The sequence below is a fragment of the Larus michahellis genome, chromosome 8, assembly GCF_964199755.1.
Source record: "Larus michahellis chromosome 8, bLarMic1.1, whole genome shotgun sequence".
NCBI lineage: Eukaryota > Metazoa > Chordata > Aves > Charadriiformes > Laridae > Larus > Larus michahellis.
The window spans coordinates 55,712,559-55,729,567 of NC_133903.1; the positions used below are offsets into that span (position 1 = coordinate 55,712,559).

At 44.3% G+C, this 17,009-nt stretch overlaps 1 protein-coding gene across 8 annotated transcripts in view; it reads left to right on the forward strand.

Moving 5' to 3' along the window:
* The window catches only part of PDE4B (phosphodiesterase 4B), a 219,712-nt gene that overhangs the window by 169,306 nt on the left and 33,397 nt on the right, over positions 1-17,009 (forward strand). Inside the window, exons 1-2 of one of the 8 annotated variants that reach the window (XM_074598314.1) lie at positions 1,666-1,831; positions 2,609-6,525. The exons of 5 other annotated variants lie outside the window; for them this stretch is intronic. Coding sequence is in view for 1 of the 3 variants with exons in the window: in XM_074598317.1 (XP_074454418.1) it covers positions 6,442-6,525 (84 nt within the window). In the remaining 2 variants the exon portion in view is untranslated. Of the gene's footprint in view, positions 1-1,609; positions 1,832-2,608; positions 6,526-17,009 lie in introns of those variants that run through there. 2 more of the 8 variants (XM_074598317.1, XM_074598316.1) reach the window with 2 other exon arrangements.

Genomic DNA, 17,009 nt, shown 5'->3' on the forward strand with positions numbered 1-17,009 from the left:
TGCTCACATGCCTTTACACGAACTCAAAACTTGTACTCTTTCATTTTTTATGTGGGTGTAAGATGTACACAGACTCGTGCACGAACATTTGTATAAAGCATAAACAAACGACTGGATAATGTTGGTGCTTGTGCTAATGAGAGTCCCAACTTTTTGTAGGACTTAACAAGCCCTGTGCATCAAAGTCAGCTCTTGGTTACAAATATCTATAAATCCCAAGTCATTAATATGGAGCAAGTGCTCTTGCACCATACTTCTCTGCTTGGCGTGCGGAGAATGGCTCTGGGCATGTACAAAATAGAAGATTCGTTTTAAATTCTGTTGGTCTGATGGGAGTTTGGCTGAAGATCTGGCCTTTTGATTTTGAGACAGATTGTCCAAGTCAAGTAGATGCGGTGTTTCAGGCTTTTGACAAGGGTGCAAGAGGAGCCGTATGTGACCAGACAGCTGAGCTAAAAAGTAACTGATTGTGCACAGTAAACTCAGTGGTGCTGTAGGCTTACTTATTACCTACAAATATTATTTTTAAAGGATGCAGTGCTATAATGATGCAGATAATTTAGGAACTAACAAAACTGTAAAAGAAATCAGATAGCTGTCAGCTTAATGATGTGACTGAGTAAAATTAAGGCTGTTGAATGATAAAGTGATTCTTACTGCTTGGAGAAACTAAAAGTGCGTTTCAAAGTGAACATTAAAAGTGGCCTGCAGAACAAACAAGCATAGCTGACCGTGTCCCACACCCCGCTGGGGAAGTCCAGAGGCCGTTTCTTGCTCTCCGGGGGTAGTTCATTCCCGCCGAGAGTCCGTTTCGTGTGTTGCGCCTGCCTGGGAACACACACCCCCTGAAAGTTGGACTCATGCATCTTAGTAAGTATTTCAGTTATGCTATTGACGTCAATGCAGTCATTAAATAGATTGCCGGCCCTCCCATCAGTAAACCTGTGCCAAAGACCTAGAGGCAGACACATTTTAAAAGAAGAACATCAGGTTTTCTTTTAGCTTTTGGAGAGAATAAGGGAAAAGTTTCTTCTGAAGTCACTATGCTTTGCAATAAGGGAAGTTTTTTTGCTTAATTTTTTCTAAGACTCATTTTCTGTGAAGATAATTGCTGCATTTTACTTAACACACTTTTGTTATGTTACTGTGCACATAAACAATTCCAAATGAGACTAAAGAGTAATTTTTTGCGATCGGCTCCAGCTGAAAAATGACACTCATTTTAGGTCTCCCGGCTAGATGTATTTGTGTATCAAGTAACAGAAGGTATTCAGGCAAACCTGTTTAGCCTTTGACTCCAGAAATTCTGCAAGGATTGATTTCATGACATCTATATAAGAAAATAGCCTTCATTTCTCCTCGGCAGGCTCTGAAGACATACAAGCTAATCATGACTCCATAGCAACGGATAAAAACTGTTTTCCCCTCCGCCCCACCTGTGGATGTCACATGAAGATGCTACACGTGCTGCTGCCATCAGGAGCCTGTCACTCCCTGGGGCCCAGCTGCCATCTGTGGCCGTGGGGTGAGCAGCCATGGTGCCAGCAGGACTCCCTGCGTGCACTCACGCTGTCCTGCTGTATTTCTGAGGCGAGCTGAGCTCTCCTGGGCTGGCCAAGCCGTCCATTCATTCCTGTGGCCGGGGAGACACCTACCTCCCATTGCTGAAGGCAGCTTCGGGTTGTGCAGTTCTCCTTTGCCCGGTGTCAGGAATGGCTCTGGCCAACAGACAAAGGCTCCAAAGGGGCTGTGAGCTGAAAACCTAAGGATATATATAGATGGCATCCTCACCCAGGTGGAAGGAGTACCTTTCCTTTGACAAGACAAGCAGGTATGTTGTAATCAACAGCAGCAATGCATTTTTGAAGAGCGGTTGAGGAGCCAAACCACTGAGTTTTTTGTTGAGGTTGTCATTTCACTGCTGGTACCACACTCTGTTACGTAGGGTAAAACCATAGAAACAGTCATAGGTTGTTAAAAGGGCTTCTCTCTGATGGATGGTTTCTTTCTGAATGAGCTGGGCAACTGTGAACCCAAGGTGGCAATGAAGAGATCTTCGTAGTGGCATGTTCTCATTGTGTCCCCATATTCACTCTGCTCTTTAAGCACAAGTCAAGCCCTGAAAACCCTGCATTGCTTTACTCAGCTCCCATTCCTATTGCATTGCTTAAGGCCTCTGCGAAGACAATAAGACTTTGCCATTGCTAATATCGGAGTTGATAAAATCTGTGTTTCTTTTGTTTTCTACATAGAATGATAATAGTTGCTGTGGGTGAGATTTTGACATCGCAGTCTTCAGTGTAGTGAATCAGTTCCATATGAGTTTGAGAAATGTGTGCTTGATCTGAGGAAAAAAACAAACCAAAACAAACAAAAACACCCAAACCAAACTTCTGGCAGGCCAAGTTATTTTTTTTTAGGTTGTGGGGCACAGTTTGTGCATGCCTTAGTGATGAATAGGGTTCTTCATTGTCCCACTGATTTGAACCCCTTCAACTTCCATATCATCAGCATTTTCCAGCCAGTGGGAGCTGAAACGGACTCCCGAAAGCACCCATCAGCTCATCCCCACAGCAGCTATATATAAGTTTCTCCTTCCTCCCCCGAGGTTGAGCTCACTGCTGCAGCATTGTGTCCCGGACACAGCTGGCCATGGGAGTGTGAGAGGCTGCATCCGAGTATCTGTGCGGAGACGTTCCCAGGGTAATGCACCGCACAAATCCCAGAGCCATCAGCCTGTCCTTGGACAGTCCCCATGTTCAAAACTTTGTCCTCCTGCAGGATCTGATTCCAAGTGTAAGTTGCTTTCTTGTGGTGTTTTAAAAAGTAAGTATTTCTAACCTTGTGTTTTGCTTGTCAGCGGCCAAATCGTTCAGTCCGTAGTTGGGCAGGAACTCCCGCTGTTTCGTATTTATTAGTCTTGCTGGGAGCAGTGTTTGATTCTAGCATGTAGGGGCATAAACAGAGGGTAAAGTGCTGGCCTCGATCGACAGAATTTGAATTCACCCGTTGTCCTCTGGAGGGTAGACATTTTGCCCACCAAATTTGACTCTACAATTACAGGATAACAATTATGAAGATTAAGAGCTTTTAAAATCAATGTATAATCCAGGTAGAATTAAAAGCGTGAGTAAAGGATTGCTAACGCACTTTTCCCTCTATTCAGTTACGGAACTGCATCCATTCTGAGATACGGTTTAGACTCACCGATTCCCAGTCGGTGATGCTGAACAGTGAACGTATCGACTGTTTTCAGTGTTCAAATCACCCAGAAACGCTCTGGTCTTATTGTCAATATCTTTTCATCTCCTGGTTGACTAAAAAAAATTTATCTAGTTAAGCATAGTTAAGCTTATTAATGTAAGCACAATGTCATTGTGCAACTGGTAAAGAATGTTATGCTAATAGTTAATGAAACATTTTATTGTAATATTGTTTTCTTTGTAAGAAGTGTCTGTAAATGACAGCCTTAAGTATTGTATAATTGTGATACTTTTTTGACAGAAAGGAAACAACTGTTAATTATTTATGGTTATTAATAAAACATGCCAGGTTCTTAAGTTAATTCAGTTCATGGGAAAAATATGTATGCTTACAAAGATTTACATTTTTTTAAGCATTAGATTTTAAAAAACATCTAAATACGTCCGTCCCTGTGGAATATATTTTCATGTCTAAAGGTATCACTGATTGACTTTGCTGTGCATTCAGGCACTTAATCATTTTAGGAATTCAGAATGGAAAAAAAAAAAAAACACACACACCCCCCAAAATCTAGCAGGGTGTTGATTTGATGATTAATGTCGTCTGGTTTTATATTCAGTACTGTGCCTGTCAGAGGCCAGTGGCAAACAACCCTTCATCAACCAGAAGAGTAGGAACTGACCCAAGATTAGACACTGACTTTATTTGTTTACTAGGAGCCATGATCAGTAGCCATTATGCAGTACTAAATACTAATGTAGTTAGATTTAATTTTAAAAGAGCTATGCTTTTTAATTTAGATATTCTAGTATAAATATCCTGCTGTCATAAATATACCTTTCCAAGAGGAAATTAAACCTCTGTGCGTATGAAAACTCCTCTACCACGCTTCTACCCTGTTAAAAAAATGTCTTAAACAGACAACTTTGAATTGTATCTAAAAGACTCCAGGTTCCAGGTGTTCAGAGCAAGGCTTTGGATCCAGCTTGCCAGGGCCCTTAGAGCGTGTTCCAGACACCTCAGTGTTTTCATTTAAAATGGGTTGAGTCCAGTTAGGCCTTTCACGCTGCAGGGATGTGTTTAGGGAGCTTTTACAAGCTTAGGACTTAACATCAAAATGATTCTAAAAAGCAGGAGATAGTTACAGCAATCATTGCGTTCCCTGAAAAACCAGCCTACTATTCTGAGAAGTGGAAAAGCCAGCCTGTCTTCCTGCTCCCCTTCCCTCCCTCCCTGCCTCCTTCCCTCCCCGAGTTTTATGAGAAGCGACCTGAAATTGTGGCCCTGCTGTGACTGACTCGAGTGCAGGACGTTAGGGTCCGCACTGGGAGCGCTGGTGCTGGTCTGGGACAGCCCAAGAGGTCGGGGTGTAACCCTCTGCTCTGCGGGGACTATCATCCGATGGCTTGAGCGCAGTGTGGGGACAATCCCACTACCAAAATTCAAAGAATTAAGCATTCACAAGTTGGCGATGCATTAGCAAACACAAGTACAGGATTGGTGGATGACAGATCTTGCGAGTATTTGGCAGTCGTGTAATGTTTTCCTCCTTTTCTTCCCAAAGATACTTCTTGAAGAAGAGAAATCCAGATACAAATTTCCAGTCTAACTGGAGTATTTTCTGCTTTAGCAGTAAGACTTTATGGGACATGGTCCACATCCAGAGCCTAGTCAAATACGTATGCTGGGCCTTCATCTTAATTCAAGTTCTTTGGGCAGGGTATTTCCCAAAATTCCTGTTACTGAAATGTCATGAACTGTTTGGAGCTTCCTGGGTTTCAACTATATTGTGTGAAACTTTTAAATATTTCCATCCACTTACACTGGGAACGTACTATCCAGGTAAAAGCCAAAAATTTGTTACTCACACTTTATAGATCAGGAACAAAAAAATGAAACACAAGAAGAGACGATGCTCACACCACATTTTTCAGCAGCAGCTGCTCATTCTGAGCCTGCCTTTGTAACGCATCCAAATGTGGTCAATTTAGCATGCTGCTAGAATGTCTCTTATTGCAAATTGCCTTAAATGGAAAGTCATGTGCAGCTTAAAATCAGATGTTTCACAGAAATAGTATGAATTTCACTGAATTTATTTCACAGAATTAATTACTTCAGAGAAGTAACGTGAATGACAGTGCAGAGACCTTGGCCAAGGCTAACATGAGGTGCCTCTGTTATGCTGCAAAATGTAAGAAATTCTGAAAGGTGCCACCAAGCATAAAACTTAAAGCATAAAAAATAACCACTGGAAAAATCTGCAGTAGACCAACCGATATTTGACCTTCAGTGGGGAACATTTCCATTTCCATGTCCATTTAATCCGATACTTTAACTGAGATCATTAATAAGGGTGCCTTTAGAATAGCTGGCATTTTGATTTCATTGAACTCGGTTTGAGGTGCTTAAATAAATATATTTTGAGGGCCTTAATTAAATGTATTTTGAGAGTGAAAGGCTATTCTTACCTGTGCTGGCTGTAGGGATTGGACAAGTGCTTACACTTCCAAGTCTGCCTGTCGTTGCGGGGTTTGTGTTTATCCTCTGTCTGCCCCTTCAGGGCAGCTCCCCGAGCCCTTAGCTCGAGCGTAACAGCCTGATTCGGGTCAGGGCTGAGAGCCCAGCTTTGAGGAAAGCACTCATACAGGACTCGGACCTCCAGGTTTAATCACCTTCTGGCTAAAATCATCCAGACATAAGAAAAAAAACTCAAATAAATTATTATCTGGTGTTCTATATTATCTATTTCTGATTATGGGTAGCCATGTAATGAATCTGATGCTGTGTCCCTGGCAATGTCGGGGAAAATACGGTCCAGTTCTGACCCGTGTCCCAAACACACCTTTTAAAAAGCTGATAAGCAGGGTGTGATGGCCTCGGATGAAGGTGACACAGAGGCACAGTGGAGATCAGCACGTGAAAGGATTAATATGGAATATTAAAAGCTGTCAAAACAAATGATGCTGGTTTGTAGGATACTGACATCTCCCTCTTCCTCCCCACCCTTTTACCCGTGGGACTTACTCTGTGATTTTAAACAGATTATTCTAAAAGGCTGTACGTGCAGTTTAGTAAACATAAAGCACACTGAGTCACAGCTACGAACAGCTGAAATTGTTCACTAGGGTAGATTAATATAGATGATTAGCACAATGAATACTTTAGCTCTGTTGTCAGCTACTGCAGGTCTGAAGATTTTTAGTTTTGTGACTTGAGACTCACTCTGAATATTCATAGTTACAGTGTGTGGACGTGCAAAAACTGAATCCGTTCGTGCCAGGGTGCCACCAGAGAGCTGTCTGAAGGACACTAGCTTAACAGGTAAAACATTCTGCCTTTTCAAAAGCCGGAGAACCACAGATTAAGAAACAACTTTTTAAATTGCGTGTGCTTTCAGATTGTTCACACTATTTCTGCTGGTTCTGCTCTGTGACCGACCCACGATCTGCAGTGAGCAATCCTCTGACTTCCCACAGTGTCGTTTGGTACAATTACAGATCAGTTGATAGGGCTTACTCAGAGTATCACTTGAAAACCAAATATGTCAAAACAGATCATTTTTTGCAACGTGCTGTGTATGTGAGTGGCTCTGCTCAGTGCGGAGCAGCAATATCTCTGGGTTTCGGCTGTAGGATGACAGTCATGTTCGTTCATTTTGGGAGGCTAAATAAGGGCAGAAAGTTCAAATAAGGTAAATCGGTGAGGTCAACATTATTACCCTTTGGGTACGTAAAATATCTATTGTGGGGAAACAGATTAAAATTCCAAACTAAATCAGTTTTTTAAGCTTCCATCCTAAAGGATAATGCTTTCAAGAAATTACATTTAGCCATGAAAAAAACCATTTAATTATATTTTATAATTAATATCATTTAAATGGCTGGCACGGGGGCTCAAAACATAATGGATGACTGTATGCCCAGTCTTTCCGAGGCTGAGAGCTGGGCATACGGACACGAAGGTTGATCTGTGTCCTAAGGAATTCCTATGAATTGTGGTTGGGATGCTTCCAGGAGCCACATTCTTAACTTTCATATTGAAGACCTTGAGGAAATGAAATTGAGTGGAAATAGAGGACAATTTTGTGTTAAATTATAACCTTTCCAGGAGCCAAGGAAACTGATTTAAACGGGTCTAATGTTTTACCAATACCCCGTTCTACATTGTTATGGTGACATGGGTAGCCTTATCTTGACCCTCATTTAAAATTTCTGAACAATCTGCCTCATGAAGAGCTAAAGATTATTAATAAGCTTTGTCTAATGCCAGTGGGCAAGTGGAGCTTTTCAGATAGATGTGCTTTGTACTTCAAGGATTTGTTCCCGAAGTTCCTCTGCCATTTCCTACTCCAGTATTTGTTTCACCACAGTTGAAAGACTTTCACTCTGACAGAATATTTAGACCATAAGTTTTATTATCTCCAGGTTAAGCCGGTTCAAGACCTGATTTAATGGCTGCAGATGGGTATGTGAATGAAAGTACCATCTGAATTCTGTGGTAGATCCAAATGCAGTTTGTGGTTTGCAGAACTCTTATGAAACAGTGAAATGGAATACAGTTAGTCCCTTGTATCTTTCATGTTTTGGGGTGTTTTTTCCCTTTGTTGATTTAAAATCATTACCGTGGTCTGTTTCGGTAGTTCCTTCCTTGTCGTAGGCCTGTTGTGAAAGTCATGGTTTCTCAAGGAGGAGTTTCGGTGCAGCGGCAGGGGCGCGGGCAAGCAGTTTGCAGAGGTCAGCGCGCGGAAGGAGGGCTCAGGAGAGGCAGTGCCGCTGGGCTCCGCTGCAGGCTGACGCGGGCCAGGGCCCCCGCTCCAACCCAGCCGTCCTCGGCACACAGCACCAGGTAGCAAAGCGCAAAAGTCCTCAGACTGGCTGTGGGTGAGCCAGCTCCAGGACCGGAAGCCGTCTAGCCACAACAGCACGGGATGGTGCCCCACCTAATTAAGCCTGTTGAAAGGCAGGGCTAATTAGTTTAGGTGGAGTGCCTTGTTAGCACAACGATGTTGCTTCCAGGATCCAAGTTGGTTTCCCTGCACGTGTGAGCTTACCAGCCTTCTCCGCGCCAGCCCACATGTATCAAATGAGATAATACACTGCACAGCACAGTAAATCCTCAATGGGTAGCTAGGTCATTTCATAATCATATCCTGATGTTTCAGGGTCTTTCTCACACTAGTGCATTCACATGCACGCCATGTGCTCAGGAAGAAAACAGTGCTACTCACACAATAAAATCTTCATCTTACTGTGATCCAGCCTTTCCTTGTTTAACCAGAGAAACAAAAAACACAGTCTGGGCTCCCCATGATTTACAGGGAGTTGGGATTGGGAACCATCTGAAAAATCATTTTCACCGTTCTGCTTGCAGCTCTCTCCTTTAAGTGCACTGTCAGTCTTCTGCACTTGTTTTGTTAGACCTTGTGTACAAGAGGTACTCTATTGCATCGTATTTTTCCTCCTGTCTTGTGATTAAGGCAGGAATCCTACAGGGCAACAAGGAATCAAGCCTGGTCAGTAAAACGATAATGTGCCAAACCGTGTGTTTGCTCCCCGAGATAAAGTTGGAACTGAGCAATATTTCCCGTTCATTCGACAGGCCAAGATTAGATTCTGCCCCTCTTGCCATTTCTGCTTCTCCCTCTCCATGGACTGAGGAATTCCTACTATGCAGGCAAATCCTGTTCCCAGATTCCCCCGTGATGTCGCTGCTAAGTGACATCTGACAAGATGCTTCCTGCATTTTGTTACTTCCATTTGGCACCATAAAAGCACTGTCACTTACCCTTCTGATTTGTGGCAGCTACGCTGTATTGTTCACTCCGTGTGGCTGCTGGGGGGGGGAAGGACACTGCAGAAACAGGGACTGCCTAGTGATAAAACGCTCCATCCCACCCTATGATGAGATGGTATCTACAATCTAAATCCTTCTTCAGAACTTCTCCAGTTTTCCTCCCTCGTTAGCATTTCAGATTAAACCTTTAGGCTTATCTTCAGATCAGAATTTACCTCTCTGGGAAGCTTCATAGGCTTCTATTAGCTACCTTAAGGTGTTCTTAGTGTTTACGCCTCAATTTTGCACCTCATTGTCATGCAAAAGGTGCAGTGTTAACTTTGCTTTGGCAATCTTGATCTTTAATCTCTATACTGTAGCATTTTGAAAGTTGAGGTTTACACAGCTGTTTTAGAGTGCTTGTGTTATCTGACACATGTAAATACACAAGAGTACTTTTTTAGTTTAATTCGGGACCCTGACTTTTTATTAGCTAGTCCTTTTCAAGTGGTTTCCAATGCTCTGTCTCAGTTGAAGAGAGATGTTAGTATTATTTATTCTGCAGGAATGAAGATTCATGATGAAACGTCTTCTGCACTGTGCTGCAATGCCCGCTGAAGCTCTTGTCCTCCTCTCTGAGCAACATTTGTTAAATCCAGTTCTTTGCAAGGCAAGACTTGAGTAGTGTCCTTTCCCCATTTTCTTCATTCTTTTTCAGTCCGGCTTTAAGGTGTCTGTGGGGATATCACAGGCTCTCCCGTCAGGAGTCCCTGAAAAACTACAGCTGTACCCCTCCCCAGTCGACGACTCCTTCAGTTCAGAGCTTCAGCTTCTTGTGCTCAGCTGGACAGGACACCCAGGCTTGATCTGCTGACGTTATCCCAGGCGGGTGTCGTGGCTGTTGGTTGCCTCTTCCATTTCATCATCCTCTCCTAGGAGGAGTGATGCTCTTGGTACTCTCAGTACCCTGTTGTCCAACCCAGGGGACCCTGAACACAGACATTAGAGGACTAATGATAAGTGCTGCTTGTGGGCACCTGCAGTTGTTGCCACAAAGCCGGGCAAGATTGAGTGACTTCTCCAGCTCCCACGATAATAAACCCAAATCGCCCTACTCTGGACTAATTGGTAAGCAATTGCCTAGTTACTGCTAACAGTCAGTGGTCTGTTCAGTGAGTTGCCAGCCCATGCGGGTCCTCGGTGACCTGATTCTCGTGACCTGGCTGGTGATCCACCCCAACCAGCCTGCATACCAGTACTGGTGGGTATAATCAGGACTTTTGCAGGTTTGTCCAGTTCTGCCTTAACTGGCTTCATCAGGGTTTGGCTCTTGCTCCAGGCTGACCTCTTGGTATGAGTTTCCTTGATATGTTTCATTTTTGCCTCAAAACAGTGTCTGGGCCCCCATGACTGCTCCTGCACCTTGGGGAGGGTTGCAGGAATTGGGATCAAAGCAAGGCTTGGGGGGACAGGCTGCCCAGCAACCAGGGCTCTGCAGAAACTTCTGTTTGCTGCCAAGGGCTTCCATTTACTGCTTGGTCTCAAGACTCCATCATTGTCATAAGATTAATTTCCCCTAACTTCAGCCACCTAAAAATTATAGACCAATCTTAAGTTGTGGCTGGTTTTTGAAGAAAACGTATTGCAAGCTCCGGAGCAAACCATCCTGTTGTGCAGGAAGATCAGGAATTTCAGCAGAAGCCAACTCGGTGAAACAAGGAGCTTCTTAGCGAGTCAAAGTGCGAAAAGAGAGCAGGCAAAGACTGAAAAGAACTGGTAACAAGGGGGGGATGTGAAAGCACTGTTTGGGTGTGTGGCATGAAGTTGGGCAGACAAACGGCTGATGGAGCTGTGACCAGCAAGGGGACTGCAACATGGCTATGGAGTAGGGAAAGAAAGTTCAGAAAAAATGTTAATCTATGGGGGAAACAGCCTAGTGACAACTGGTACACGAAAGACTGAAGTACTCGGGGTCTTTTTTGTCTCAGTCTTCACGGACAAAGTCTTTGCCTAAGCCCCGGCACCCCCAATCCTGCTTGGGAAGGAGAGGGATGGAGGGCAATGAAGGACCAGCGTATTAGGGGCAACCTAGAGGAGGTGGATATATTCAAGTCCCCAGCGTTGGACAGGATTCAGGCTGGAAGAGCTGGCTGATGTGCCTGTAAGGTCAATGTGTGTCATTCATGTAAAACCGTGGTGTTTGGGAAAGTCTGTGACAACAGGAAAAAGGTCCCTCTTTCAGAAAGGCAAAGAGGATCTGGGGAACTATGGACTAGTCAGACTTTTCACGGTCACCGGAGAGGTCACTGAGGGTGTTCACTGGAATCTGTTTCCAAACACGCGAAGGACAAGAAAGTAAATCAGGAATGGTAGACCCAGATTTGCCAAGGGCAAATTGTGCTTGAAAACCCCTGACCTCCTTCTCCCAGGCCTAGGGGGGTGGCCTGGCTGGGGGCACATGGAGGGCCCTGGATGGGTATACTTGCTGCAATAAGCACTGTTTCCCACAGCATTCCCATGTGGAAGCTGAAACAGCATTGGCTGGACAGACGGGCCGTTGACAGGGTTGGGTATTGCTGGACCACCAGGCTCTAAGGGTGGTGATGAAGGCTGTGTGTCCAGTTGGTGGCTGATGACAGCAAGGGTATGGGGTGTCTTAACGGTGCCCTACAGCTACTTGAGCATCAGGCTGGTGTTGGTGATTAGCTGGGGATAGTTCTGCTGTGGGTGGGAGGCTGGAGCAGGTAACCTCCAGAGGTCCCTTCCAACCAGTTTCTGTGACTGTGGTAGAGAGGTGCCTTCTGTAGATAATGGAGATCAACAGGCACCTCCGGAGGGTGATTCAGCCCATTGCAGCAGTCGTGCTGAGAATAGACCAGGATCACCCCTTGGAGGTCCCGGGCACTTTCCACTGACTGTGCGCGGAGCTTAGATGATTAACTTTTAGGTGGCTAAAGATAGCTCAGATGAGCGCCCCCCCCCCCAGTGACATTTCTCCAGGCTAATATTACTGCTTATCGGCGTTGCTCAAATTACATTGCAGCTGGCTCAGTGGTCGGGCGGCGAGTGCGTTGGCTGTTGACTCAGAAACATCACTGCTACTATGGCAGTTGAGTGACTAGCAGATATCTCCTGCGCTTCACGGCGTCGGCCGAGTCACGCTGAAGGCATTCCTCCTGTCACTGGAAGCCTCTGTTTCGGTGGTTAAATGAGCTGTGGCTTCTTCCTTCTTGGGACGGCTGCAGCATGGGGATGTGAAGCGGTTTAGTTTTGTGTCATTCCCTACAGGCAGGAGGTTGTTCTTTCTCCCTTTCATGTTGCTTTCCGCAGTCCCCGTGCCTTTGCTTGGTGAAGGGTCTCTGCGTGTTCCCTGGATTCTTCCAGTTTGAACCTGGATGTGTCCCCGATGTTCTTGGCGGGTGCTGTTTTAATCACTGCCTTGGCGTCTTTAGCAATTTTGGAGCCATTTTTCTAGGGGCTGACTTTTCCCAGCAGCCTTTCTGGGCAGCTGAAATGGTGTGTCCCAGAAAGGACCTGTCTTTAATTAGGGAACTTACAATGCCAGACTCCTCAGCAGTGTAACAGAAGAGTTCATTTCTTCTGCTCCTTGTTTTGAAAAAAAAAAAAAAACACCACCAAAAAGAAAAATGCCGCCCAAAATCTTGGCCTTATTTTGCCTGAGGTTGTAGCACGTCAAACACTTTCATCAACAATTTCAGTATCACAAGCGTTATTCCTGGCAGCAGCATCTCACTCATTTCCTGGCATTTTTCGCAATTAGCAGTAGAAAGCTTTCACTTCATTTTTTTGCCTCTATCTTCCTCTATCATCTCTGAATACAGACTCCATTGTTTCTGCTGCTTTTGAGCCTGTGTTAAGATTTTGTCTGCGTTCCCCCACAGCTGGATCTCCTCCAGTGCCACCTCTTCAGCGTACCTCTAGCAGTGGCTTTGCCAGTTAATCCCATCATTTCTCTTTGCGGGGGTTTCGCTACCCAGGCCTCCCTTACCACATCTCGCGTATTAGCGCCAGGAAACAGAAGAGTCCACGTTTCTGAAATAGCTTTTTGCTAAAAGCTTTACTTCGAGACATGCTGCTCTCCGTTCATTTGCATGCAGTGCCCGTGCCCACGCCGTCTACAGCCTGCCTGTCTCCCGCCGAGCTCCGGCACCCGCTGGCCCTGCTCCCGCTCTCTCCCGGTGCCCAGCGCGGTGGCATTGTGCCGGGGAGCAACCGAAGAGCCCTTTGCTGTTACTCCCACCTCCCTTGCACGCCGGAGGGTGGCTGCAGTGTAGCTGCAGGTGTGAGAAATGTGAGAGGGGACAGCTAGAGTTACTGGTTGAACTGGAGTCCCAAAAATACAATCGGGAGTGGGGAGAAGGGCAGGATCGTCCATTTGTTCGGGGAGTTGCTCAAGAGCGTACTGGCTTCACCTGTTCCACAGGTGCTGGGGCTTTGTGCCTTTCTTAGCACATCTGCATTTATCTTTGCAAAAGATATAATTACTTTCGTTGCATACAATGAAATGTTGGGGGGGGGGGAGGGAAGTGCATCTCAATACTCTGTTGTTCCCATGATTTTAGATTACTCTGTAATTCCAGCCCCGCGGTCCAGCGGAATGGGAGTGCGCAAGTGTCCATAGACCTACAAGAGGGAACATGTTCCTGCGCTGGCAGCGTTGCCGGCACGTGTGGTGTTGGGTAGTTTTGCTGGATGCATCTTGCTTTTGAATCATACCTTCTTTTAGGTACATGTCTAGCTTTTGTGCTTGAAAAAAAAGTTGGAAATGTGGTCCATAGACTCCCTGAATATTGGAAAACATATAGGGCATCTATAAAAGAAATCTGTAATTACAGGATACAGGGTTTTTTCAGTGCTTGTGGTTTGTAAGATGGTGTTATCAGACTTGGACATTTTCATTGCAGATTTTAAATGAGACACTGCAGTTGTGCTCCGTGCCTTTGATTTTGTTTCCTGTGTCTTTTCAAACCCATCTACAGAACAATTTTCTCAAATATATTTGTTGGATCTGTTAGAACAATGGCTTAATTCAAGGAAATAGCTCTCTGCTTGTGGGTAGTCATGAATACACTAACAGGATACATTAAACAAATAAATTATTTGGTGTCAGTTATTCACTCGGCATTGTCAAGGATAAATATGTAAACATGTCCGCACAATCTGTAAGCAACCACAGATACATTAGGGAAGGCAAAGGGTAAATGGCTGACAGCCTGCACAAGTCCCTATTCTATCAAGTTTTGGCATGTCATTTGTTGATAAACCTGTTTGACTGAACGTGCTCCATGCTCCCAGGTTTTAGAGTGATGCTAGACACTGGCTAGCAATTATTGCAGGGCATATAACGAATCTTGCTTTCTGAAGTTAAAATAGCCATGTTCTTTTGGAAGGGAACTACAGGGTGCACCTTTAGTGATCTGCATCTAGGTGACTTATCTAAGCCATGACCACATGAATACCTTGTTAAATCACAGGGGCCACTCTTCCTTTTTTGCCCTCCTCCTTCTCCTCCTCCTCCTCCTCCTCCTCCTCCTCCTCCTCCTTCTCCTTCTCCTTCTCCTTCTCCTTCTCCTTCTCCTTCTCCTTCTCCTTCTCCTCCTTCTCCTTCTCCTTCTCCTTCTTCTCCTTCTTTCTCCTTTCTTTTTCTCTCCTCTAACCTGCATCAGGACTTAAAATGAAGCGGGTCTGAGTTCAGCTGGTGGATCAGTCTTTTGTGGGTCGGATGGAATGTGAGGATCCCACAGAGAGGGCTGCTGCCAGCTTGCTTAGATATAAGCTCTTAGTCATTAGTAGTCAAGGACTGAGAAATGAAGCCTTCAGTAAACATTAATGATATCTATACTGCTCACAAAATAATATTAATCTGTCATTCACATGATTAACTAGAGGATCTCCCTTGTTGTCTTAATCTTTTTTGTCATCTATAATAATGACAACAATTATGATAATCTATAATAAATATAGTAGGCTATATAATTAAAAATGAGTTGTCTTCAAGCCCTCTGATGAATTCTAAGCATTGAAGACTCATAATGGGTATTGTTATGATTTTTAAGACATGTCCATATCTGAATGTGCTTTAATTTATTTTTTTTTTACTTTGTAAATTATTTTAAATTTCTGTAAATAAGCAAAAATATTCAAGTGTGCCTAAAACCTCTGGGACAGGGGTTGTGTCCTATGGATTCACACTGAGAATGCTGTAGATTTTAAAATTGCACCCTTAATGTTATTTTCAATTTAGGAGCCTGGGAGCGTGCTTTCAAACATTTCCTAAAGCAGAGTTTTCAGTGCCTGCAAGCGGTTTCATGCACCAGGATAAACATTTACATGTTCCCATAGAAGGACATGAGGACTCCAAAAGCCCCAGCTCACCTACGAGCCACGGTGGAGCTCAGTTCACCAAATCTGCTCATTATTGACCGTTTGTTTCCCCAGCACTAGTGGGAGTTAGGAAGCATTTTCTTCTGCAATACTTATATTTTAATCTTTTGTTTCTTATGAGTGTTTGTCTGCTTCAGGTTTCATTGAATTGTATCAGTTTGTTAAACATTCGGGGAACATTTCACTGCCTGCCTACTGCCACGTTGTACATAGTGGATTTGGGAACAGATCCAGCATTAAAGCCTTTCCAAGGCAAAAGCGAGCAACTGCTTATATTAATTTTACTTTTAAATTAACAGATTTGATCCTGAGTCTAAATTGTTGTTGAGGTAAGGTTAAGATAGAGTGATAATATTTTTTATTAAATCAACTGGAATCACCGGAAAAGGGGCACTTTGGTGACCTCAGTGGCTGTCCCTCGAGTCTCAGATGAATTGCTGCTACAAAGGCAGGCTGGAGCTGAGAGCAGAGCGCTTGCGGGAGGGACGGCCTCAAATGTTGAAGAAGTTTATAATTATAAATAGCTGCAATTTATTGCAGCCAGGATGCAATTAAAAGTAAATAACCCAGAAGATGTCTTACTGGCACTGTAAACAAGTGGCGTTGCATGTGGAATAGGATATACTGTGTTAGAGTCGGGAAGAGTACTGTAAGCTGCGACGCCTTGCTTTTTAACCTTCATTGTAAAAGTTTCTCTTAGAATTTTTCGGCAGCCCTTTTTGATAGAGACTATTAGGGGGTTTTTTGAGTCTTAAACTCTACATGCCTAAGGTTTACGAGCGAAGTTACAATCCATTAGAAGTAACTATTTATTTTCTTCCCAGAATTAGAAATTAAATCTTTTACCAGTACAGTCAGTCCATAATTTGATCTTTAAGAGTTGAGGAGAGATGAGTTTGTAAAGGTGTCCGCAAATATTTGTATTCAGCGTTTCTCGCCTTCCAAATTGGAGAATCTGTTCACAAGATAGAAACCAGTTGGTAATATTAGCCTGCTAGATCATGGAAAACTTAGTTATTTGGCACCTGCGATATTCTACTGAGCAAAGAGGAGAACTGCAACTCCTTTTTTTAAACCGACCTGTTTGGGATCTGGTATTTTGGCCACTCTTAAAACTTCTTCGCTTTTACACTTTCTGCCAGAAGGAAGACAAGCTATGTCTTAATGTAATTATTTAAGGGGGACTAGGGTGGTGAGAGAGAATCGTGAGGGAATCAGGAGAGAGAAAACCTCACTTGCAATTCTGGCATTTGGATCTAGTTTCAAAATGTTTCCTAACTTTGTTCATCTCCCGTCTCAGCCGAGGGCAAAGCTCCCATTCACTCCTGCACCATGGGGACCAGGGTCTCTGCCCCACCATTCCGCCTTGCTGCCTGCTGGGGCTCAGCGCATTCGGATAACAGGATGGGGACAGCGAGTTTGTGGGTTTTGAGAGGAACCAGACAGCGTGGCTGCAGCGGCAGATAACATTGGCCTCGTGCTCAGAGATATCCCGGCCAGCGGCGAGGGGCTGTAGCTCTGTACTGCGGGGAAGCGTGGTATAGGCAGGGTTGGTGGGGGAGCGTCGGGCAAGAGTTCATCATATTAAGCCCTCTTTTCATCTGCCACACATCATAGGCCTTCTGATG